Genomic DNA, 27,103 nt, shown 5'->3' on the forward strand with positions numbered 1-27,103 from the left:
TTCTACAACTTGACATACTACGAGTTTAACATAGCTGCAATGCTGTGATTGCAATGTAAACTTCTGGTTGATTTTTAGCTATATGTTCCACAGAACTGATAGGTTACTCTTGCCTGAGCATGCACCGTGTGCATGTTGTGCACTGCCCAACTCGAAGGGCACCATGCATGTCATACTTTATGTGAATGGAGCCCTCCAGGATTATGCTGTCTCCAGAACAATCATACCTGATGCCCCTGGAGACTGGGGAACTCCAGTCACATTCCCCATCAGACAAACATCAGCACCTAATTCTTAAATAGTTGGTCACTGTCAAGGTGTCTGCTTGCCTAGTCCCTTCTGAAAAACAGTAAACATCCACTCTCCCATATACCCTTGTCCTATGAGGCACAAGAAAACTATTTGTCTATGCTTCTGCTGATGGAACCTGCTGCTGGAATTTCAGTATCTCCTCTGGCCTGCTAAGACAGAACCTGAAGCTGTCAGCACAACTCCAGTCCCTTCTTTTCTGACAAGGAGCCCTCCACCCTGCCTGCAGATGGAAGGAACAAAAAGCACAGTTGCTTTTTTGGCAAGGGCTCCTGTCCCACCCTTCCCACTGCCTCTTGGAAGCCAAGGGGCAGCATTCAATCTTGATTGTGCTTTTTAAGCCATAGCCTGTAAGTCTATGTCTCTGGGTGAAGGTCAACTAATTTAGAGAGAAAAGGTGCTGCTCCTAGTCCATTTCTGGAACTAGAAAATGAGTCTTTCATCAAATGAATACAGAGGGGCCTGACTCCAGGCTGAGCCCTGTACAAGGACGCAGGAGGCCAGAGTACAGAAGAGGGTTGCTCACGCGGGTGGGGTAGGGCCGGGGGCTGTGTGAGACAAGGCACTTCAGCTGGGCGAGTTAGATGAGCAAGGCTTCACTAAATGCAGGGGAGAGGGGGCTCTTCCAGCTGTGTACAAAACAGCATGCGTAAAGTAGGGAGGGATGCGGGCAGTGAGGGGCTGGGGTGAGTTCTTTAACTAAAAAGAATTTATGTTAGGACTCAGTGGGAACTAAGGTTTGGTGGAGATGAGAGACGAAGGAGAAGGTGTTATATTTTAGCAAATGTTGAATTTCAGAGAGGAGTTGGATCTTGATTCTGGAGGACAAGAACAAACCAGCACTTCGCTGTCCTGATCGAGTAGGGGCACGTCTAGGGGGTGACTTGACACACGCTTGCACACTTGCAGGGAAGGATTCCGTCACCCAGCCGTGGCCTCTGGAAATGATCAAAAATTTCCCACGTCTCCTCCCAACATTCAGCGAGGGAAATTTTCTCCTGATAGATTAAAAGACCAGAAACCAAACTATCCTCAGCCAAACTTGAGCCACTAACCCCACTCACCTACGAAGTTCCATGACTGACTTTTTAGCAACTATTTCTGAAACTCTTTGCATCAATATAAATACATACTTTTATGCTTTGACAGCTGTCGGTGCATACCACAGAGCCTAAAGTCTAAGCATCTGGCTCAAAGACATGGAGCTATTAAGGAGCAGAACTGGGTCACTGATTTCAGATCCAGTGATACTGGACATTCAGCTATGCGGCAGGGAATCACAAGGGAGAGCAGGAGAGGAGCCTGTATTTTGCACAGTGTTATCCATTGTCTGCGGAGAGAACTGCTGTCAGCCTGTTGCTCAAATAGTCAAGGTTCCTTTGGAGAAAACATCTAGAATAGGTGGGTGGGTTTACCAATGCTCTAAGACCCTCAGGGTCAGGAAAGAGTGGGGCACAAAGATGTCAGGCAAAGGCCATTTTGTTTATATTTAAAAGAGGAAGATACAGACTCATTTTCAACCATGGTAAAGCATAAATCTTGGTCAGTCAGAAATTCCCCACTGAATTTCATATACAGGAAAATGTCCACTGACTTTCAACCCCTGGAGTAAGGGATTTACCGAGGGACTCCTCAGGGCCAGGCCGGGGCCACAGCAGATACCTGAGGTGCTGGCTTTTAAAGGCCATGGACTCTATCACCTTTTAGGATGAACACCCCTTCTCTCAATATATTTCTTTTCCTTTATCTCTTTCTTTCTCTCTCTGTCTCCTCTCTTTCTCTCTCCTTCCTTCCTTCCTTCCTTCCTTTTTAAATTATAGAGAAATACTCTAGAGGTCAAGGTCTACCTAGAATGTCACCCAGAATCACCTAGTCACCTAGTAAAACTAGTCATTTTACAGATAAGAAAGTTGGGGCCAAGAGAGGAAAAGTGCCTTCCTCTAAGTCACACAATGAATGGCATAACTGGGACAAAGCTCAGGCCATGGGTCCCTTCACACTCAAAAATGCTGATTCTATAATCTCATGTTTTTGTTGTTTTCCAAACAGACCCATGATCTTAGAATTAAGTGGTCTGGTTGAGAAAGTCGTATTATGTTGTATGTTTTACAAAGTGGATTGTTCAAACTAATGAGAGAGGAAAACATTGACAAACATGTGCTAGATCAAGTCCCCTGGTTTCATCTTAGTTTTCTCTTGACCTGATTTCTCTATTTTCTTTTGCTGTGTTTGTTCTGTCAACTGCCTCAAATACTTTTCTTTTGTAACAGGAAAAAAAGGAGAAAGGGAAAACAGAAAGAAAAAGTCCTTAAAAACATTCCCAATAGAAGCCCTGCAAGGCAGGTATTATTCTCATTTTACCGAAGAGGAAACTGAGGCTTGGCGAATTGAAACTAACTGCCCAAGATTACCCAGCTGGCCAATGACAGATTTGGGATTTTACTTTGTTCCTGAGTCCAAAGCTCATGTTTTTTCTTGGCTTGTAGAGTTGAGACAAGGATTCCAGCTGGACCCACTCCTGCCTGCCCTGGGACTTCTGTGCTGTTGTTGGCCATTAAAGTCACCTAGAGCCATTTAATAAACATCTCACGCTTCGTTCACAGTAATTAAATTAAGATCTCTGGGGTGGGGACCTTGTATCACTATATTTTTTAGAAAATAACTAGATTCTAATGCGTAGTAACCAATAATTGAGAACCAGAGGGCTTCAGCATGGCAATTCCTGGAGGAATTAATGGACTTTTTAAAAAGTTCAATGCACCCTAAAGGTGGGGGAGTGCATCTCAGGTGAAAAACTGGCTCATTTAATAGAGAAGGGGGGGGCGGAGAGGAAGAGGGGGAGGGGGAGGCGGGGGAGGGGGAGAAGCTGAGCTGACCTTGAGTACTTCTTTTTCCATTAAGGTCTGCTTATCTCTAGTGCTGAGCCAGTTTACAGCCTGCATTAACTAAATTCCTGGCTTCAAGAGTGCACTGAGAAGTCTTCCAAGCAGGAGTCAGCTCGCTAGAGCTCAGGAAACGTAATGAAGCTTAAGGCAGGAGTGCTTTATAGTGCAGCCTGCGTTCGCCCATCAGCGGGCCTGTGTGCTTATACGTGCTTCACCCTCCCCTCTGTCTAAACACTCACATCTGGCCATATCACTCTGCTCAAGTAACGCAGCAGGAGCTCAATCAGAACCGGCTTCCATCAGTTAAAAAACTGCTTATGCCAGAGACAGTGCTTTAGCTGGAACAGATGTTTCTCTTATTTATTTAAACGATTGAGATCTTACTGGAGAGTTTAAGTTTGCTGCTGATGTATTCAATTCATTCCTTATAAAAGGACCAGCATGACAGGCACCTGGTGTAACAGAAAGAATCTGAATTCACCCTGATCTGTGTTTGAATCCCGACTCTGTGTCTCTGCTCTTCTTCCTGTTGCTTTGAGCAAGTCACTTTGTATTTTTCACCCTAATCTTCAAAATGAGAAATTGGGACTTTTATAGGCAAGGCAGTGTTTCCCAAATTTGGGGGTAAATAAGCATGACATTCTGTGGCACTGAATCACACAGAAAAGTTATGACCACTTTGATTCTCTTTCATTCCATCTGGTTATATTAAAGAGATGGAGGGACATTTTTGACACCTCTCTAACCTGGCTATTCCCTCCTTTTGACATGAGAGTACTGGTCTCAGGTAATTGAATGTATTATCAGCCATCTGTATATAGCTAGAAATTAATAATGTTGATTTACATTTATTTTGAGTTGCTTTTATGGAATGTGATACCTATTTATTTTATTTGGGGGGATAGGTGGTCAGTACCGGGAGATCCGAACCCCTCGACCTTTGTGTTACAAGGCAGTGCTCTAACCAACTGAGCTAACCAGCCAGCCCCTTATTTAAAGTAATGCTATAAAGTTACCTTTCAGAAAATTTAAGAAGTAGGTTAAAACATTAGATAATGATACACAGGTGGTACACACACAGGGCAAAAATAATTAAGGTGATACCTAGAAGTCTGAAGTATAGCAGAACTGAGTTCATGTATGTGACAGAATCTCCCACTGAGTCTCTGAGCTAGCATTAGCATTTAGTCTTTCAGGGATAGTAGAAATGACTGAACCTATCCTGGTACTCTGGTTTGATATAAGCTCTTTAAGAAATGGAATTTGAGTGCACAGATTCTGAGAGTATGGCCAATTCACACTGACTGCAGAATTTATCTCACCTTCAGGCTGTCCTTGGGCTAACCTAAGGACCCACCTGAAGGGAGTAGGTCCAGGCTCTTTTTTAATACTCAGTGACTTGAAAATGAAAATCAGTTGGGAAATACAATTATCATCTTAAACTTGATTAGCCTTTAGTTAAAATGAAAACAAATACTGGAGCACAGTGGTTTTGGATGACAGGCTTGGAGGAAAGATTCCTGCTTCATCATCTGTTCCTTGAGTTTCAAACTTCCGTGCTGATTATTATTCTTAGTAAGATGAGGAAACGAATGTTAGAGAATATTACTCTTCTGGAACCACATGGCTTCAGGAATATGATAAAAGACTAAGGATTAGGAGAAAAGAGAAGATCACATTTAAATATATATGGGCTTTGTCTCTTGTTACTTTTACTAAGAAGAAATATAAAGCCCCCAAACTATTCAACTGTTGATTACAAAGTTTTTGTCTGTTTTCCAGGGATGAAACTTTTTTTTTTAACCATGAAGTACACGATACCACAATGTTCCTTAGAACATTACATTGTTCATTTAATCTAAGGACCATAGGGTGGAATAATCTATAGACTATAAATTGTAGGAACTGGATTTTTTTTCACTTGTGAGCTCACCAGCCTTATGTTAATCGATCATTATACAAATCATGTGGATTCTTCTGCAGCAAAAGCACCAGATTCTGGTACTGGCTTTCTGCTTGTGGCTTGTTCAAAACTAAAAATGCCTCTAGCAGGGCTGACCCATGGCTCAGTCGGGAGACTGTGGTGCTGAGAACACCAAGGCTCTGGGTTCGGATCCCCTCACCGGTCATCTTTATATAGGGATTAAAAATAAATAAGTAAGTAAATAAATAAGTAAGTAAGTAAGTAAGTAAGTAAGTAAGTAAATAAATAAATAAATAAATAAATAAATAAATAAATAAATAAATAAATAAATAAATAAATAAATAAATAAATGCCTCTAGCAATTTGGACCCAAACACAGTGACAAGCCTCATTCTTCCAAAGAGCTTAGAGGACTTTCTCTCTAGTTGTGGCTCTGCTATTATCTTGCTATGCATAAATCCCACTTCCACCTAGGGCTCATTTAACCCAGCCATAAAATGAGTGGATTATGGTAGATTAGGGAGCACACACTCAAATGCCACAATGGCCAGGCACATGATGTGAACAAAAGAAGCTGTCGAGGAGTAAGACACTAGGAAGGTGAGGTGGGGGTGAACAAACAGATCCAGCTCCTGTTAACTTGGCAGCCACTGTCAGCTCCAGACAACTGGCAGCTAGGAAAACAGGAATATCATTGCCAGAGACTCAGAGTTATCAAGAGAAATTGAAAATCTATGACTTTCTCAATAAGAATTCTTTTAATTTATTATTATTGTCAATGAATTCAAAATGATTTTTAAATACTATGCAGGTAAATTAATGTAACTGTAGGTCATATTCAGCCTGTGAATAACCATTTTGTGACTTCTGCCCTAGATGATCTTAGAGATTTTGTAGCCTTAACTCCTCAACAGCAAATTTGCTTTTGTGTATTGTCTCTGAAGTGGAAGATTTGACACCATTTGAGAACAGCAGGAAAGGAGCTGGGGCTTAGGAGCTGTTGGGGGGCAGTGTGCTCTATTAGTGGCTGCAGAAGGGTGACAGAGCCTGAATCAAAAGGCACTAGCACAATGCCATAGGGCACACTGTTCCTCTGGGCTGTTATGACATGGGTGAAATAACAACAACAATAACAATACCACCACCACCACCACCAACAACAACAAAACTACCTTTGCTTATTCAGAGATTAACATGCCACTCCTAGACTTTACAGAGTAGTTTTGGGCAATTTTGTTAATCGTTTTTATGAATGGGGTAGGAAAAACTGTCAAACAGAACAGCAGGACTCTTAATGAACAGGTAAGGGAACAAGGTGACTTCACTCTGCTTCTCCTTTGGTAAGGAAGTGCTGCAGAGAAACCTCCCCGCCTCCAGGGGGCAGTGTTATGGCAGAGCACTTGCTGGGGTAGGTAAAGGTGCAAAACAAGAACAGGTGCCATTCTGTTTTTCTGGCATGATGACGCCATTATCCAAATGGTTTATGCATCCAGTCCCAGGGGCACCCCACACCTATGACATAGAGCCTTCTGTGTGGGAGGAAGAAAGGGAGAGCTAAGCTTGAAACTTGTCATCCTCACCCCCACACCAATCTTTAGCTCTGCCACACTGGGCAAGGTACTTACTACCTCCGTAACTCAGTTTTCCCGTGTATAAAAGGAGGATAATAGCTATGTCAACCTCATTGGGCGATGTAAGATTAAAGGAGATCCTACCCTCCCAACGGAAATGCCTAGGACTGTCTTGGTAGTAATGAGTTATGTTCCCTTCCAAAGTTCTAATTTTCTCATCTAAATTCTTCCTGTTAGAGTTAGAGTTCATCTGGCAATCTTTTGCCCTCTGCAATGGGCAATGATCCCTGAAATAGAATTATTAGGTTGAACTAGATGGAATTGTCAATATTGAACATTACTGATCTACAAAATGGCAACCTCATGTGGTTCAATGTTCTACAAAAGCAGTCACAAACCCAAAGGAGGGCATAGCAGCTTTCCTTTTTACACAAGTTCTGAAACACACCTGAACAGCTTTTAATGTCTACATTTGGGAAGGGAGAGACCTTTGGTAGGGAACAGATACTTTTTCATCACAAGTAAACTAACATTTGTCATCCACTTCCAACTTACACACTACTTTGCATAAATATAATTTCCTTTAACTCCACAACAACACTGAGGATGGATGTAAGCACATGGCTTTTCATATGCTCCTAGATTTGTCCCCACTGGTATGCCCTAGAACTTGGGATATGTAATGTGCTATCATGTTTCCAGTCTACATGTGCACACACTAGAAAATATTTCAATTAAGAAGGAAAATAATGTAATGAAAGCCCTGCCACTCACTGTGTACGATGGATCAGATAAAACATAGGTCCATGAACACTTGTACTGAAAGCTTAGATACTCAGGGACCACCCAGTTCTGGTACACCTAGTACTTTGACAAGGACAGGATGTCCTTGCACTTTCTCTACTTTCTATTCATTGAAATTCTTGTCAAATTATCCTGCAGTTTGAGCAGTCTACAAGGCCCGACTCATGTTTCCATCTTTAAAGTTACCTTCCATGCATAAAGAGTTTAAAAAAAAAAAAATCCACCACGGAACCCAAACAGAAGAGAACTCCCCAACTGACGTGTTTACTCAATACCCTCAAAGAAAATAATTCTCTGTGACTGTTCTGCAGGTGGCATCACGTCTGTTCTTTGTTCATTCTTTTATGCAATAACTTTCTAGACTTTTTAATGAGCACCTACTATGCACCAGGTCCTGTTCCAGGCCAGAGGTTGGCAAACTACAAGCCCGCAGACCAAATCAGGCCCGCTATTTTTGTCAACAAAGTTCTTAGAACATAGCTATATTCATTCATCTATGTGTTGTGTATGGCTGATTTTTGGCAGAGCTGAGTACTTGCGACAGAGATCACTTTCCCCACAAAGCCCAAAATATTTACTATCTGGCTAATTACAGAAAAAGTTTGCTGACCCTGTTCCAATTAAAGAGTGGTAAGCAAAGAGAAACAAAGTCCCCGTGTGTCTTCGGGTGCTCCTGTGTAAAAGACTGCACTGGATGAACCCTCATCACTTAACCTAGGGGCAGCTTGAGTTTGACCCAGGGGATCACAGTCTGGTCTGTGGCTTGGGGCTTGCAAGGAAAAAGAAAAAGGACGACAGGTGTGGAGAGAGATGTGCGAAAGGGGATTAGAATGAGGAAATGTAGGGAGATTGGATTAGTTAGTGTGGAAACCAACTGAATGGTCAGGCCACCAGGATTCCCACCAAGGGACACCCAAACCCATGGGCCGGGTTCCACATGTATCAGGATTACCTGGAGACATTATTAAAAATGCAGGTTACTGGGCCCCACCCAGGAATCTGAACCTGAGTTCCAGAGGTGTGATTGAGCTTCCACATTGTTAACAGGTGCCCCCAGGTAATTCTGAAGCACGCTCAAGTTGGACAGGCACTGGATTAGTGTTTAGTTTCAGTGCACTGTTGCAGGTGCTCCAGACGCATTCTGGCCTGAAGTCCACTCATGGCAGGTGGGAAGGAGAAAGAATCTGGGCACAGACACACAGAGGTAGATGCAGTGAAAAGGCAGTTTATTGTCTATTAATACTGTACAGAGGAACAGAGGAAGCGACAAGGACAGCATCAGCTGTCGCTGGCAGTGTTTTTTCTGAAGTTGGTTTTTGTTTTGTTTTTCATCTGAAGGAAACAGAACAGTCAAAAGTACACTTCAGGTTACAAAGTACAGCAGCTAGCCCAGCAAGCTAATTGAGAGTAAGCACGACAGGCTCCCACCCCCCACCCCTCCAACCAACCACAAATGGATGTATTTACAGAGATGTCACCACCCCAGGTGAGCTGCTAAAGCTGAAAATTCCATCACAACCTACATTCACTGAAAAGCTGCATCAGACACAACATTTTCTGGAACCCCTGTATGATTTCGATTCTCCTAACTCAGGAGCTTGAGAGGAGGAAAGAATGTTCCAGAACCCTGCAAAGGCTAGATTGTTTCCCACTTGCCATAATAGAATTGCACAGAATTGGAGGTGGAACTACACACAGATTAGTTCGGATCAGGCATTGCCTGGTGGCATCTTTGTATATTAAGAACCTGTCACTGCAAAACCATGCAACTAGATGTCTCCCCGCTCACCTAATCTAAAAACCGAGGGGTTTCCTTAGTAATAAGAGACTAGAGTAATTGGCTCTCCCCTAGCACCTTCATTTTTGGAGTTGTCCCCGTGATAGCAGTGTTCACAGCTGTGCTTGAGTTGAGCCTGTTGGAGGGCTTTTGGTGATAAGGAATTAAGAAAATTTGCATGGGAAACATGGGGTTATTTTTCTTGAAATGGAGAGAGTGGTTTTGACCTTGCCTCGTTGGAAAAAGGATCTTGGTCTCCTAGGGTAGTAGAAAAAGGCCCTATCCTGGGGAAAGATGCTGCCTGGGAAGAGAGTCTAACGGGAGTGGTGAGCAGTCTCTGAGGCTTGACCTACTCTGTCACCCAGACAGAGGAAGCCGTATGGGTACAGGTCATCTTTAAACTGGTGTGATCAGGATGGGAACCTGGAAATTAGGCAGAAAACTGGAAAAAAATTTCAAGAATTCTAAAAATTCAGAATCTCCTGTATAGATAGATAAAGACAATCCTTTCCTGTCTCAACTCTGAAAATATGTTGCAGCCCCAGTGACATGTACAAGGCCAATAATATCCAGTAAGTTGCATATTGTTGGTTTATACACTTATGTATAGACTGCAGATGGCCAGATGTTTCTGACTGACCATTTCACATGTATTCCTCAAATGCACCATAGTGAGTGGTCCCTTAACTTCAAATGTAGCAATTACTCCTTAAATATCTGAAAGAGTTGGACTTTGATAATTGCTGAACTTAGCTTGTATTTCAAATAGCTATCTCCTTCCAAAAGATCATTGTATATTACTAAAGGTGTAGCCCAGAGAGTTATCAAGCCATATAATATCACAGTTTATCTAATGGCAGCTATAGAAAGCTCAATCTTCCAACTTAGGTCTGTTGGGAAACACTGAATTTCATGCAATGGCAGTGCAAAGCCAAGTCACGGGACCTTTGTTCATGCCCCCAAGGCCTAGACTAGTGCTACAGAACTCACCAGAAGGTTGCCTTAATGGAATGGAGAAATAAGCCAGTCAATTAAGGGTGTTTTCAAACTCACGCTCCATGATGCATATAGATTTCATTATAAAAATATTATTCCTTAAAAAAATACATAAATGTAAATTATTCCATTTCTATATCCACTCCTTATTCCCACCCATACCTGCTTCTCATCTTAGACTACAATGAATGGGCATACCCCTCTAATCATACCATTTGAGTCCATCTCTCTTGCTTTTTCTAGCTGTGCCAATTGTGCCTAAAAATATGCTCCCAGACCCAGACGGGGGTCCACAAGTTCCCTTCTGTCACAGTGGGAGCGACTGTGAGGAAATAACTACAACGTGTTCCATGTGGCCTGCCCAGGAATGTGAGAGTGTGATTTTGCAGGCTCAGATGGGAATACAATGTTTGGTTGGTAGTAGAATAGAGGTAAGGCCCAAGCTCTGCCCACTTTAGCCCTCCTGGGCCACACCTGCAAGGTTCTGCCTCAAGGCTCCTGTGCTGAAATTCACAGCTCTGAAGAAGGCTGGGTAGGAGCAGGGAAGAGAATGTTGTGTTAATACAGCTTTGGAATACAACCTGCATTTTTTAAAAGGACAGAAAAGAAGAAACATAAACAGATGCTAAGGCAAACTGTCAAATGGCACATCAGAACTATTATTGTCATTCATTTTGTTAACATCACAAGGCAGATACATTCTGTAAACATATATACCATACAGTACATTAACCATAGATAAATGAAAAGAAATCCACCCTGTAATTCTTTTCTTTCTGTATTTCTGTTCTTTCACTCCAGAAGGACTGCTCGAAGTCTAAGGAGAATTTTATGGTGCGTGAGAAATAGTTTTCTTTTGATAAAAATGCAGTGACTTGCAAAAAATAGCCCCAGGTGACTACTAAGAGGCAATATGGGGAAAAGATGACCATTCACACCTCAACCTGTAGAAACTTAGAAAATAGTCACAAAATATAAAAACGTCATTGACTCCAGGAAAGTTTTTTTCCTGCTTAGTAAAAGTGAATCTTGAAAAATTACTTTTATAAAAGTTAAGGCTGTCCAGCTCTTTGATGCAGAAAGTCTGCAGTCCCCAAAATTACATATTAAATAGTCACATTGAAAGCAAGTTTTTTGTGCTGACCTTGCCATGTTAAACTGGAGGGCAGAGGGGAAGCAGAGGCCTACTTAAGTTATATAAAAAATTAAGTGGAGGGGACTGGTCTAAGGATTCCCAGTAAAATTTCCCTTTGAAGCTTCCAGGTTGTAATCTTTATTCTCCACTTTTCTACATTCAGACAATAAAGTATTTTGGTTTTTACTGAAATGGGAATTTTATGAAGGAGTTTGCTGAAGCTATGAAAATACAGACATATAACTACACTGTGCTCCTAATAAAAGATTTTTCTTTTTCCCTAGAAAATGTGAGAAAGTTATCCTGATAGGACCAGACGAGGGCCTTCATGAAGGTGAACTGATGGCAGGAATCAAAGATTCCATCCTCCTCCTTACTTCAAGATGTTTTATGAAATATACCAGTAACTCTGTGCTCCAGCTGTGTTGTACTGTCCAATAGGACAAGAGATACTTCCTGCTTCTCTCCTAATCAGTGGAGTTCAATACACCTTGATTAAGAAACTGAGGAGCTTCCAAAAGATTGCATATTTATAAAGTTTCTGAAACCTATATGTTTTTCGTTTTTGTTTTGCAAACTGGCTGGTATGGGGATCCGAACCCTTGACCTTGGTGTTATAACACTGCCCTCTAACCAACTGAGCTAACCAGCCAGCCCTGAAACCTGTCTTAAATATGCTGAGAATTTGTGGTTTCAATAAGAAACGTGCATGCTGCAAAAATACAACATGAAACTGCTCACCTGGAATGTTTTTTCGGTTGTAAGCTAACATTACAGAAGATGAGAATATTTCTACAAGGAAAGGGCTCTTTAGTGAATTAAACTCTCCAGTGGGTCCAGTGATGCATGCAGATGACTGGGCTTCTAGGTTTTAAGTAAGAACAAAAAACAGTCCTCAGCGAATATTCTACCTATGTTCATCTGTGTTTTAAATTGACACAGGTTTAATGCTTTTTAAAAAGGAAGATCTGGTATAATAATTCAACTTTTGCTTCTATCATCATATTTTCTCCCTCTTCTTTTGCTACTCACTGGTTCACTGGCATTAAATAAATAGTAAATTTCAAGGGTGGTCTGTGGTCCCTTGAAATGAAATTCTGCAGGAAGTGGAAAGAAATAAAGCTGTTTCACACCTGGCCTCAACATTTTGCTCCAGAGATGATAGTGTATCTCCAGGACACTATAGATGTATATTTTTCCTCTTTTATAAAAACTTGATCCTAACCAAAATAAAATATTCTACTTGCATGTAGAAAAAACACATTTATCACCAGGAAGTACAATGGAATAGATGGGAATGTGAAGCAAATACATGCTCATTAACATTTCAGAAAGGAGTCAAATCAAATTCATAAAATGTGAGTTTCCTGAACACCTCCAAATAATTTTAAGATTGTTGAAAAGGCTTGAGGAAACCATGTTTTGGGTTTGTCCAGTAGAGAGTTCCCTAGCCCCTTTCCTCTGTGCCTCTTACATTAAGTGACATTACTAGGCATTGTCAAACCACTGTTAGAGGCAATTATTTTTTGCTTACCTAAGGAAAATAATATAATTATGGGTAAAAGAGGTAAAAAGTGAAAAAAAATTGCTCTTAGTTGGTTTTATTACACATTAAAAGAAAGAAAAAAAAAGTCAAGGGGCCTACTTGTTAGCTCAGTTGGTTACAGCACAGCCTTATGATACTAAGGTCATGGGTTCGGATCCCCTGAATGGCCAGACACCAAAAAAAAGAAAGAAAAAAAGTCAAGGATACACAAGTCATCAAGACTTTTCAAGAAATGTAGGATAGGGTTAAATTTTATCATTTTGACCATTAAATGATCATTAATTAAATGTCATTGAAAATCTATTCATAAACAAATAAAATATTTTTATTATAATATCCCTTCTTCCTCTTTTTGTCCTTTCCATGTAAAGGGAATTGATTATATGATTTAAAGGAAATCCCAAGTAACCATTAGCTCAAAAAAGATCATGGTTTTGCAGTTTCATTACCGACTCTTTAATTAGTCTGGTTATGTAACTAATTACCCTGCATTGTTAAAACAGGTGATAGCACATACAAAGTTTTTACAGAGGGAACGCCAATAGTAGCAGGAAAGACGGAACGTTCACTATCACAGCTCTTCTCCATTTTCATCATGAAGGGTGGTTACTTGATGCTGTAGGTGAGATTAGAGGTTTCATCCCATAAAAGTACTGGCTGAGCCTGAATACCCCGTTATGCCAGGAAAATGATGGGAAATATGCAAATATTTATGCCATATTCAAACAAACCCTCATTTACTGTGGCCACAAAGAATTTTAATAAGGGTAATACATCTTACTCCAAAAACCATTAAATGATAAGCTTTAAAAATAAAAGGACAGAGAGCATCCTGATTCATATAATTTGCTAATCACTATTCCCCATCATAATACCTGAAGGGGGAGAGTGTGAATTATCATTGGTCTTTCATATATTACGAGTGGTGTTGTGGTCACAGTTGCAGATCATTTTCTTCATGAGTAACTAATTCATTTATGGAAGGGTAGGTCATGTCAGGGAATTATCTACCCTGGCAGACCGATTCTGTGTGTCAAAGAGCAAGCCCAAGTGTTCTACGTTCGACCATCGCGCTCATTACCTGTGCTTTTCAAAACTCATATTGAATGATTTTAATACCTTAGTGAGTAAAAAAGACAAGTTATGGCAAACTTTTGGACTGTTTCTTTCCTAAATAAATTATTAAAATTATAGATTGTCAAAACACTAAAACTATTTTCTCCTTCTATGGGAATTGGTTTATCTGCATGTTATTTTATTTCAACATTTAAATGAGCTTAAAAAGATCATTTAACAAGGAAAATGAAGCTGAGAGTAGTGAGATTTATAGACATTAAAACCAGGTTTCTATATAATTAAGCAGTTTTATTCAACTGCAGTTGCTTTAGTGAACCTGAGATTTAGAGATAATCTCTCAGTTATTCAAAACCAAGCCATGGATAGAATCATCTTAGAAAGTAGAACTAAGCTCCTTTATTTTTCCCTTCCCTCCCTTTTTTTGTTTACATATTGGCAATGAAATGGCTCTCTTTGTGCTCATTAAAAATATAATTATTTGAGAAAATTTGATTTTTAAAAATAAAAAATGTTTTTCCTTGCCAATTGTAATAACTATAATTTCAAGCTAAGAAATAAAAAATAATAATAGATTTAGCACTGAGGAAGCTAAATAGGACTAATTTCATTGGTTCTGTAATAAAATTCTCTCAAGACTACCTTATTTTTTTCTCATCCATTTTCCATATAAGTTAGTATGTTAGATGTAGATGCAGTATGTCATATATGTTTTTCAAGACTATATTCTACAGGAACATAGATAATTTTGTGAGTAATTTGCAACAATGCTATGAACATTTGGGCAAATAACTTAAAGTTCAAATATCTCTTATTAACATCAGTTGACATGTTACATCTTTATTTCATTACAATATTATTGTTATCTGACTACATTGCTTCCCTTTGGTTTTACTATATACGTGGCTGTTGGCTTTAGAGGAGTGCTAAGAATTAATTTCAAGAACAGTTCATCATGTTCTAGATTTAAAAAAATATTCTTTGATGTTCTGGAATCTCCAGAGGTTTAAGCAACAATGCTTTAAAGAAGCTCATCTATGTGCCACTCAATCAGTATTTGTTGGATGAATTTAAGTACTTCACGTTTAGAAGACAGATCTTCCTTAATCTTTAAAATTTTCTTACATTTTAAAGTGTTTTCTGAAGGGTGGACAGGCCTAATGCTGACGTTACCTGAAACATTCCCTTTCTCATGGGGACAGAAAGAAAAGAGCACAGATGCAAGGCTCTGTAATCAACTGGGCACGCGAGACGAACAGCTAATGCGTTACAGCACCATCCGTGGTCAAGTGGGAGCACGATGGCCACCACTGTAGCTCAGAAAGACTGTTTTAGAAATATGGTCACCGCAGAGATACTGATCAAAATGATCCCCTCCTTGAAAACAGATTAACATGATCAGAAAATATCCGTGAAAAAGAAAACTATAAAAATTTACACTTTTTGAGAGACTAGAAACAAGGCTCAGGGATTTGCCTAAGTTTGGAGATCCATCACTACTGATGCTTAAAAGAATGTATATTTCATCTCCTTAGAAGTTTTAAAATGCTGCTTCTTATATAAAGGGTTCATCAGTTAAGCCTTAGAAAGAGAGACAGCTGCTGATGAGCAGGTTATGAGATGAGTCTCTATATTTCAGCGTGACAAGCACTGGGTTCTTTTAGATCAATTTCATTTCAGTTTTAACAGAAAGAAAGCCATAGGTGCACAATACTGTAATCTGGAAGCTTATGTAAGGCAGCAAAAAGCATCACCCTAGATTGGACAGACTACGTAAGGTCCATTTTTGGCTACACTAGCAACCGGCTAGAGCCAACAGCATTTTGCCACACAAGATATAAAAACAATGATCCACAGCAAGGGAGCCAAGTGAGAAACCGGGGACATGGCGCTGTGTATGACTGCATTACAGGAACACACTACAAAATGAAACCCCCGGTGCCAATGGGTTCAATTCCCGTCAAGTGAGTTAAGGCTACTACAGTATATAACTGGCTGATAGGAAGAGTCCATTCCAATCGAGCAGTAAGGAATTGATTCACTCTTGAAGACACAAGAGAAGAGGAAAAGCAAGTTCTTGGAAAGTATGAAGCACACACATGCACGTTGTCTCTCAGGTGAGGAAAAGGAAAAAAATAAGAGAGATCAAAGCAATCCAACTGCAAGGCAAGGCAGGTGTTTGCTTCCAGTTCACAGTATTGCAGTTAGTGGAACAGTGAGGTCTACGGAAGTGGTGGAGAGTACAGAGGCTGCCCAGAAGAAAAGGGAAGAAAGAAGTGGTCACATGACAACACAGCATTGACAGCGCTTTTTCTTTTGGGTACCTGGGGCTGGCTCTGTGGCCAGGCTCTCTTCCTTCCCTTCCGGGGATGAGGGCTCTGTGGTGTCTGAGACCGGCCTCCCGGACACAAGCTCAGCCGCGTTCCCATCAATAGTGGACACGTCCGTCACTGTCTTCTCCCTCAGTGACTTCTCATCGTCTTCATCAATGAGGACCAATTCAGCCTTGATGGTTTCATCATAGCCTAACACCTTCTTAGTCTCCTCTTCATCCTCGATATTTTGGTAGCCCATAAAAATCATGGTGACTGGCTGATCCAAGTTTGCCTCTGGCCCTTCAGTGCTGGGGGCTTGGGCCTGCTGCCCTGGGTTCCCAGAAGAATGATCCTTTCTAGACTTACGCACCATTTCTAACTTGGCTTCTTTGCAGAGCATGTGTTCCTTAGGATGGCTGAGGCTCCCGTCTGTAATCACAGTCCTTTCTGACATGTGTCCTCCTCTTACGCTTGATTGTCCAGTCTGCTGAATAAGCTCTTCTACAGCCTTCGTGCTTAATCTGTGCACTCCGTTTTCTACTACAGTGCCTGCTGAGTGCACCTCATACACTACTTTGGTACCATCGTCATAGACTTTGACTCCTCTCTGATGGACCCCCTCTGGGCCAATGGTAGCTGTAGAGAGAATCTTGGTCTCTCCTGTTTGTTTGTCTTTCTCCACATTAATTTCCATGGCGTACACAGCTTGAATGAAAACAAGAGAAAGGAAGTGCATGTTACAACAAAAAAAGCCAGTGAATGGTTAATTGCCAAACAGACAAAAAAAGGTCTTGTGCCCTTTCTATTCTAACCGCCAAGCATCTTGAGTGTTAGAGTGAGGTGCACAATGTGGACAGAGGTGGTTACATATGTATTTTAACGCAGCAGCTTAGTGCACTGGGAAGACAGATGTACAGGGTTACAATATCTCAATGGCACTCATACTTTTAAAAAAGATCTGCTAAAATAGGTCACAAGAGACTTCAGATCTAGGTGAAAAGAATTACAGGGAGGCTGGCAACATGTAAATTTACCTTGATTGAGGACTTCTTAGGCTTAAGGACTTTTTTTTTTGAAGCTGGCCTGTATGGGGATCCGAACCCTGGACTCTGGTAACCGGCCAGCTCTGGCTTATAGACAATTCTAAAGCCCTTGGTTTTGATGTGTCCCAGTTCCAAAATCTTAATTTTCTTCTTTTTTTTTTTTTTTTTGTAACTCTTTCATCAAGTGTCTCCTGTTTTTTTTCTACATTTCCTTTTACTATTAATGAAGAATATGCAAAGGTTTTTTGCCAGTGGGACATAGCTATCCTCCACTGTACTATAAAATAGGATATTTGCGGGCTGAGCCCGTGGCGCACTCGGGAGGGTGCTGCGCTGGGAGCGCGGCGACGCTCCCGCCACGGGTTCGGATCCTATATAGGAATGGTTGACCGGCTGAGTGCCGGTCACGAAAAAGACAAAAAAAAAAAAAAAATAGGATATTTGCAAAAATTGAAAAGGTATGAAAGCATTCATACTATGTGCTCTGTGACTACCTCAGTCACTTAGCTAGATTTCTAAAACAAGAACTAGGAAAAGAACAAGAGTTAAATAGCATCATCCTACAACACTGGAATTTGAAGACAAGGATGACAAAAGGCCTCTTTCTTCTTCCAAGCACATAGTGCCAGGTCCTCATGATTTTGCCCCATAATATCTTTCCCATCTGTCATCTTCTTCCTTTTCCACTACTCAGTGGAGACACTCATTTTCTATTCCCTAGACTGTCAGAAGAGCTTCCTACCTGGTCTTCCCACTCTAGTCTTTCCCATTCATCCTGAATCCCACTGCCAGTCTGGTGTTCCTAAGGACCAGCTCTTTCCTGTCCTATAGACTCTTGTGACACTTCTCACTTTCAACTCTGTTACCTCATAGGCTCCTTGTGAGGCACACATTCTGGATGGGAAAAAAATGGACACCAGATCCACGGAGCCAACTGGCTCCAGGTACCCTTTACATGGATCACCCATGGACCCATCAAACTCAGCAATTTCAAACCTGACTTCATCTTCTCTCAAAACTCTCCCACAGTCTTGGTGTTAAATACAAGTACACTAACTAGTCTGTCAAGCCAGAAGCCTCAGAATCACTCCTGATTTGTCCTTTCTTTCCTAATTCCCCACAGTTTAACAATCACTGAGGGTAACTAATTCTATTTCAGATACATCACACCCATCTCACCACCACACATCTACCAGCATGGCCATCACCCGGGCCCTCTTCCATTTTCTGCACAATAGTCTTATTTTTTATTTGACCTGACACTTCTCTCTTCTTACCCTAGTCCGGGGGACTGCAAACTGCGGCCAGAGGGACGCAGACAGCCTGAAGCCTGTTTCTGTATGGCCAGAGGAGCTAAGAGTGCTTTCTGCATTTTTAAAGGGTTTTAAAAAAAAAAGGAAGGAAAAGAGAAAGAAAAAACAAATATGCAACAAAAACTGTATGTGGTCCACAAAGTCTAAAATATTTACAATTTGCCACTTATAGAAAAATTTGCTGACCTCTGCTAGCCTGCAGTTACCTTACCCATAAACCCTGCCCCCAGAGTTACCTTATTCATAAACCCTCTGTTGGTTCCTCATGTCTGCATGGGATAAACACCAAATGCCCTAGCTTGGCATGTGGTTCCCTTCAGAATTTGTCTGCAACCTTCCTTTCTAGTCTGGTCTCGCAGCCCCTCTCCTTCTCTATACACTGTGGCTATAACACACTTCTCACTGTTTGCAGGACTCTCAGTGTCCTCCCACGACCGCTCATCGTGTGTCTGCTGTCCCTCTGCCCAGACTGCCTTTCATCCATTTTCCACTGGCAGATTCCTAGAGACTTGTGCCATGTGTCTTATCATTAATGACCTCTTTCTGAATAACTGCAAGTTCCCTAACCTGTGTTAAGAAGATCCAAACTATCTTTCCAACCAACGTTCTATATCACTCCTTTTCCCCCAGCATAACCAAATAACACCCTACTGTACCTAAATATTGTTAAATCAAATTAAATTTGGCCTAAGAAGGCCTTCGTACTTGCATACTTGAGCTCTTACATACAAACCACAACCTAACTTAGTACGGAAACAAATTGAAAACCTAACTTAGAAGTGTGCTTCCATGACAATAGCTAAGTCTCAGCCAACCACAGCAGCCATACTTCCACTGTTCCCAGGCAGCCAAGTGTTGCAACTGTCCAAACGAGGCGAGCACCAAGCTGTAACCAATCCAGCTGTTTCTGTACCTCACTTCCGTTTTCTGTACATCACTTCCCTTTTTCTGTCTATAAATCTTATAAATCCAACCACAGGGCAGTGGTGGAGTTCCTCAGAAACTATTCTGATTCTAGGGGCTGCCCAACTTGTGAATCGTTTTTTTATTTTTTCCCTTTTCTTTTCTTGCTAAATTAAACCTTGTTAAATGTAATTTGTCTAAAGTTTTTCTTTTATCAATATTCCTTGCTGTTGTTAAGATTCCCTTCTCCTGAAATGTCCTTCTTTTGAATTTCTACACATCCAAATATGACTCCTTCACCAATACCAAGGTCAACTGTCCCCTCTTCTTTAAGTTTTCTTGGAGACTCCCATCTCTGAGTCATCGCTCTCTTCTTAAAATGCCCTGAACACTTTTTGTAAACTTCTCGGAAGGCACTTAACAATTTCCACTCAGAAGAAGCATTATTTGTGGGAATGTTTTATCAGCTTCACAGATTTTTAGGATCGTTGAGGGTTAAGTTTCTTGGCTGACATTTATCTATGATTCCCCCACCCTGCCAGCACCTACCTTAGAGACTTCTGTACGGAAGGCACCTGACATACACATCTGTGAAACAAATGCTACGAACCGAAGAGTCTGATTTGGTTGTCATAATCTAGTCACAAATGCTTTGCATAATATGACATCAATGAAAAGGTACACATAGTGATTAAGGATTGAACTGGTTTTAAAAGACAGCAATGGTATTGTTCATCTGCTTGTATAATAAGATACAATCTGTTCATGGTTAACACTTAACTAAGAAGATTATGAGGCAAAATCCAATGCTTGATTTTCATCATATCCATTTTGAAAGTTTCACTTGTTCAGCATAAAGATTTTGAATTTCCTCAAGTGGCACAGTGGGAGGCCAACCAATATTTGACAGAGGTACATGGACTCACACACAAATAAAGAAATATTTATCTCTGTTAGTTCCTGATTTTCCACAAAATGTGCAGTCCGAGAAATGGCACAGGCATTTAAAATTTTGCATGGATTCCAAACGCCCGTTCTTAAAATAGTACACTAATATTAAAAAGCACGGTTTTGGGTTAAAATATTATATGCTATCACTATTAACACACTTGTGGGACATCTTTATAAATAAGGAAAGTGATAATGATTGTTGATTTGTAGGTACAATATCTAATAATCCCCCAGACACCCAGTCATAATATGTGAACAAACTGACACATGAACCTTCAATCAATTCAGAATATGGAACAAATATTTCTAGTTTTATATACACATGTGATAGGATGCAAGTGATTGACACAGGTAAGTTCAGAGATATTGCTCTCCCTCTGCCCACCAATGAGAATGTGTCATTGTTGGTCCAGTTTTCCCTTCTCCAGCACCCTCATGCCAACCTCGTTTTGTCTTTGCCTGTTCCTAGAATCAGAGACTCAACAGAAAGGAAGAAATGATGAGAAATGCTTGCTAGAAAGGTTCAGCAGCTCGACACACTAAAGAGACATGAAAGAAGGAGATCAGTGGGAGAGAGAGTAAGAGCTGTGTGGGATATGGACAGGCAGGGAGCATTTCGTGGTGGTGAATGATGCTTTGGAGAGAGTGAAATGTGGAGGAAAGAAAAAGGAATAAGAGAAGGACGGCTGAGTAAAGATATGAATTAAATATCTTTTAACATCCTTCAGGAGAAATTGGTAAAGAATGGAATTCCTTTTTAATGATTTTTTGGTCTGTGACTTTAAACTGTTATTTCTTTAAATGTGACATGGCTCTGGGACTGAACCACATGTGACATGGTTTTATTAGGGTTACATATTAATAGCTACACATCGTACACTATTCTTTCAATATTCTCAGAATATGAAAACAGAACATTTTAAGCATTTTCACACATTTTTTTGATAAAATAAACTCAGATATGTTATGCCATAAAATGCAACATTCATATGTATTTTTTCCCCAGATAAAACACAAGGCTTCAATGGACCACAAATTTTCAGCAGGTTCCTTAAGAGTGTGATCCCACATTCCTTTCTGCATTCACTCTCTTCTCTAATAAGGGGTACATAGGTGAACACTTAGAGAAGCTTTGGATACACATACGATACACATATGGATACACATATGAGAATGTTATTTCGACATTCGGAAAACCACGCAGGAGGCGTGAATGTTTACCTTCAATGTGTTCTTGACAAGTAAGAATTCCTATTTTGCTTCAGTTCTCAGCCAATAATATTACAAACTGTGAATTACGGTGGATGTGAACCAGGAGGAAAAATAAGACTTACATTTTAAATTCAATATTTTATTTTTGATGTACACAATTTAAAAATTCTTCTGCTTTCTACAGTTGACAAGCAGTTTACACCAAAGGCCTCTCACTTCTTCACGCCCTCACCTGTAACCACAAAGGATACTCTCTAACCTGCCCTCAAGCATCCCCTGGCCAGAGGTACACTACAATCTGTGCAGTGATGAGGGTCAAGAGGGCGTGGTGTCTTTGCTCATCTTATGAAAAAAGCCAAACAAGGAGGAGAGGACGCTGTGGAGGGGAGGGGGCTTTCTGGGAGCCCCTGAAAGAGATCTTGAAAGAGCCATGTGGACATAAAGAAGATATTTGAAAGAAAGCACTCTGAAATCTCCTGTAGGAAGGACCTGGGGAAGGAGGGCAAGAGATAGAAGACAGTTTAACAGAAGTTTCATTGATAGGGTGACTGAAATCTGGAAGTATATTTTTATTAAATGATATATTTAATTACTGACTTCTAAGCATTACCTACTGATGGCAATAAGACTGGAGTACATAAAGCATTTTCTCTACTTCTTCCAATAGCCCAGTGACACAGCTGAGTAAAATGTTCATTCTGTTAATGAAGAATAAGAACCAATGTGTTCTTATTCTTGAATAAATTGTAGTTTGTTCAAAGGAATGCAAATGAATGACTGCATCGATGCTTTGGTCTCAGGCCCCTGTGTTTGGTCTCCTCGGTTCTTGCTCCCCCATAGTTCTTTCATCAGTGGGGGAACCCCCTGAAGGAACAGAGACACTTCCATAAGGATTGATATAATTCCAGTCTCCAGGTTCTGAAAACACCTGGACATGGGGTAGAGTGTAAGGACCCTGGGGAAAATGTCTACCTAAAAACCAAGCTGAGGGTTCCAAGGAGAGAAGCTGCTGTGGCCTGGGGCTCGGCAGGACCCAGAGAGATGTGTCTGAGGAGCCGAGAATGCTCGGTTCCGGTTCACACTTATGCCCCTGGCTCTAAACGCTCTCCTGTCACCATTGCCTTCACCATTGGTGAAGAGAAAGCAACTGTAAGGGCATAAGGAGCCTAGAGAAGAAGGAGCAAGAGCATCTGACACAAGTGGGGACAGGGGGCAATTGACATGATTCTAGTTAGAGTCAGTACAAGAACATACAAAATACAACCCCATTCCAGGAGGATGGAAAATTCAATCACTGTGAAATCCCTTGACTCAAGCTTCTCCCAGCTCACTTAATTTGACTCACTGGGATCATGGGAGGAGGAAACAGCTGAAGGTCCACGTGTGAAGTGTCAGTACCACACGCCCCACTGCCATTAGTCAGTAAGATGGGAGGTGTCAGGGCGAGGGAGATAGACAGAGGAGCAGAATTCTTACCCAGATCACACCCCATCTTTGGGCCTCATTTTTCTCATTGCACAATAGCCTGTTGATATTCTACGGTGCTGTGAACAGCCTGTGTGGCTCATGAGTCAGTAAAGTAAAAAGTACAGGAGGAGGGCAGGAGACAGTCAGATCGTGACTGTCACCCATCAAGGAAGATGTTTAGCTACAGGCATCCCAGTAGAATGAACACTCAGCAGCTGGCATGGTACCTGGCATGTGATAGACAAGCCATGCATTTGCTTGACTTATTGAATGAACATACATATGTGCAGTCTTGTCCCTTCAAGCATATGATTATGCCTATGAGGGGTCTTCAAAAAATTCACGGAAAGATTGTATTATCTTTTAATTCCATTTTTCTACAAACGTTTTGAAGTATCCTCGTATTCACATATGTTCACACCTTCTCTCAAGGTTGGAAATATAAAATTGGCTATTGTCATTCAATAACAATGAAAATGAGGGGATTAATTCAGAGCGGATTCTCCCTCTCATCCCAGAGAGAACTATCTAACATCAAAAACCAGTGGTCAAAAAAACTTCTTTGGATCAACTGTTTTCCCAAGGCACTTTAGTATTGAAAAAAAAAAAAAGAAGTCAGTAAGGGTGTGATTTTGGTAAATAAAGGCCAAAGCCAGTTTCTCATATCCAATTTTGCTTCTCTCTTTTTGGTCAAGAAGGACAGTTTTCAGTCTGAAAAATGCCAGAAAGAATATTGCTAAGCAGGAAGTGAAGTCAGGTAAATACAGAAGAGTGAAAACTAACAAAGCACCCAGGGATATAAATGCTCTCAGTACCTGGGGCTCAGGGTCCCAGCTCTTCTATTGTTGAATTTGTCTCAAGAATCGTGTATACCAGAGAAAGGTACTGAAAGTTGACACTCAAAGTTCTCGTTTTCAAAAATGAGGAGGGGATTCTAAACTCCATAGAAGGAACTTGACATCAGAGCTAGTTCAACAGTAAAGTTTATTTTCAAAGAGCAGAGACCACCAAGAGCTAACGTGGGTTCATCAGGCAGAAACTATACAGATTAATCTCACTTTCTTTTTAGTTCAAGGTCTCTAAAAAGATTAGGCAAATGCGAGAGATATAGTATATCTGGATCATCACACAGTCCCTTATATTTCTGCAGATAAGACAGAAACATGTGCCTTGGGTGTTAGGACAATTGCAGAACTTGTCACTGGTGGAATGATCGTGCCCCCTAGGATCTCCTTTAGTGTTACCAGGGGCAGAGAGATCGCTAACGCTGTGACACAGGGCTCTCATTTTGGTGCTAACATGCAACATTTTCATCAGTGAAATGATGAAAAATAATGAAAGATTACTTTTCAGATTTGAGGTCGTACTAAACTAAGAGGAAAAGTGAGGCTATGACGTACCCTAATCATGAGCTATAAAGACCCCAGCTATGGAGAAGAGAGTTTAGTACTTTCAAAACTGTTAAACTCTTGATTTGGATGAAATCTGATGCAGAAATACAGTACGTAAACACGAGGATGGTGGAGCTGCTGTGTTTGTAATGGGAGAAAACACCAGGGCCCTGTCAAATCCCCGTGACATCCTCCTCCTCCTCCCCACTTCCTACGGTGGCTCCTTGGGGACTCCACGAAACCCCAAACACTCTGGAGAGACAATGTAACCAGAACATATCCAAGTTGTATCAAATCCACAAAGGGCAGAAAGGCGCACAGCTCATTCTTATTTTTGTCTTTTGAGATTAAGAAACGAAAGACTTTTGTAGGTCCTTTCACATGGGAGCAGGGGCACAGTGAGGGAAACAGACTACATGTTTCAACTGGAATGAGTCTGAAAAAAAGATTCTGCTGGGTAAAGGAAATGAGGCTGAACAGCTGCACCTGGAAAGGTGACTTTGAGGCTTTACCTTAGAAACAGAAGCTGAAAGGCTGTGACACCCGCGAAGTCAGCCGCGAGATCTGTGGCTTCATTCGGGCCGTGGTCAGCCTGTCCCAGAGTGCGCTGGGCAGCTCTGAGCATAGCACCTCAAGGGACTAGAGACAAAGGGGGAGCGTTCAGAGGAGAGGAACGAGGATGGCAGAGGGCATGTCAAAGCAATCCCATCATCTCAAAACCAGCTGAAGGGACTGGGGCTGCGGGTGTAAAGGGGGTTTGAAGTGAAGATCTGGGAAAGACAAGAAACGATTGTCACTTTCAAACACTTGAAAGGAAACCAGAACTTTGATTTGTTCCGAAGAGCTCCAGGGGGCAGGATAAGAACCAATGAGTGTAAGATGAAGGCAGACACATGAAAGCTCCACCAGAGAAGGAGTTTCCCGATAGTCAGGAACAACTAGAGATGGGATGGGCAACCTGGAGGGAGATTATATTATGATTCTGAGATGTGTGATTGTGTTCTGAGGACCTCTTCACAGGGCTGCTACAGAAGGGATTCAATGTTTAAATAAAAGATTGGAATAGATGCCTCCCAATTCTGAAAAGCAATGACTCTAAATAAATTCTCATTTATACAGAATCCTAAACCTTTCAAACAACCAGAATATTTGTCATAATACTCAGTAATGACAAGTGACACTTATACAGATTACCCTGACATTGTGCACACTTCCAAAAGAAAGTCCCTAAAGCAAGATGGATTGTACCTAAGAGAATTCTAGTGACAAGTGTTATTGGTTGGTATGCTACACATGCTCCGTGTAGTTACCACTAAACATAATTTACGATGAATCTGAACACCCCGTTCCAAAAACAGTCTGGACAAAGGAGTTTACCACATCAAATACAATTCTTTCCAGAGCTCTGCTTATATATATTCCCATAGTAGATGCATTTATGCAAATTAGCCCTTAACTAATAAACAAAAGTACATACAAACTTATTTTTAAAAAAGATTTTGATCACAGTATACTTTTTAAAATGTGTTTGCTATTTGGGTCATTACGGTTTTGCAGTATGTTCAAATATGAAGGATGCTAGATTGTGGTAGAATGTGTATTCCTACTTACACAGCACTACAACCACATTAATATATTATTCTGGAACTTTACACTCCTCGACTACCAATGCTGCTCAAATCCTTCTTCTATCTCTTAAAATTAGTTCTCATACACTGTCCCTACCCTCTCCATGAGCTGATCCATTAGTTGGATCATATTATATGTCCTTTGAGGGGCAGGAACTTGCAGAGTGGAGCTGGGAAGCTGCAAACCCACAACTATTGAGACCCACAACTATCTCAGAAGTGCACCTGGGAGCACTTAAAAGAGTCCAAAGCTTAAGTGACTGCCAGCGATTCTTTTGTAGCAAAACTGCAGGCTGCAGATTCCAGTTTATCCATCCTGTAACTGCAGACGGATATGGGACCTGGCCTGGGTTTGATCAGACACTACTGGGGGTCCCCTTCAGATCTAGAACTCTGTAAGTCTGTATGTAAAAGTAATATGCTAAGATATTTACAGAGATGCCCAGGAGATATTTAAACTTAGTCAGTGGACATGACAACTCTGTCTATACTCACTTACCTTTTTATTTTACTTTTACAGTAAAATAAGGAAGGATTATTTGCTTCTTAAAATATTCAGGTTGGCCTATATAAAAGATTTCCTCTTGCTTAAAAGTTCATGACTGCTTTGTTTCATAAAAGGTGTCATTATGTGATTTATTTTAAACATAAATTTGCCTAGAGTATGTAAAGCATAATCCGATGCTCATATGTGAATTCATCTACAAGGAGTTTTCAAAAAATTCATGGAAAGATTCATATTATCTTTTAATTCTATTTTTCCACAAACTTTTTCAAGTACCCTTGTACATCGTCACTAACTTTGCAACCTTGGGCAGTTCATTTTTTCATTTAACCCCCAGCCCTCAGTGCAATTCTG

At 40.9% G+C, this 27,103-nt stretch overlaps 1 protein-coding gene across 5 annotated transcripts in view; it reads right to left on the minus strand.

Moving 5' to 3' along the window:
- The window catches only part of PALM2AKAP2 (PALM2 and AKAP2 fusion), a 324,924-nt gene that overhangs the window by 176,285 nt on the left and 121,536 nt on the right, over positions 1 to 27,103 (minus strand). For 2 of the 5 annotated variants that reach the window (XM_063082657.1, XM_063082656.1), the window contains one exon: positions 14,847 to 17,041. The exons of the other annotated variants lie outside the window; for them this stretch is intronic. In XM_063082657.1, the coding sequence (XP_062938727.1) occupies positions 16,302 to 17,041 (740 nt within the window). In that variant the 3' untranslated portion in view covers positions 14,847 to 16,301. Of the gene's footprint in view, positions 1 to 14,846; positions 17,042 to 27,103 lie in introns of those variants that run through there. 5 annotated transcript variants of the gene reach the window in all.

The sequence above is a fragment of the Cynocephalus volans genome, chromosome 17, assembly GCF_027409185.1.
Source record: "Cynocephalus volans isolate mCynVol1 chromosome 17, mCynVol1.pri, whole genome shotgun sequence".
NCBI lineage: Eukaryota > Metazoa > Chordata > Mammalia > Dermoptera > Cynocephalidae > Cynocephalus > Cynocephalus volans.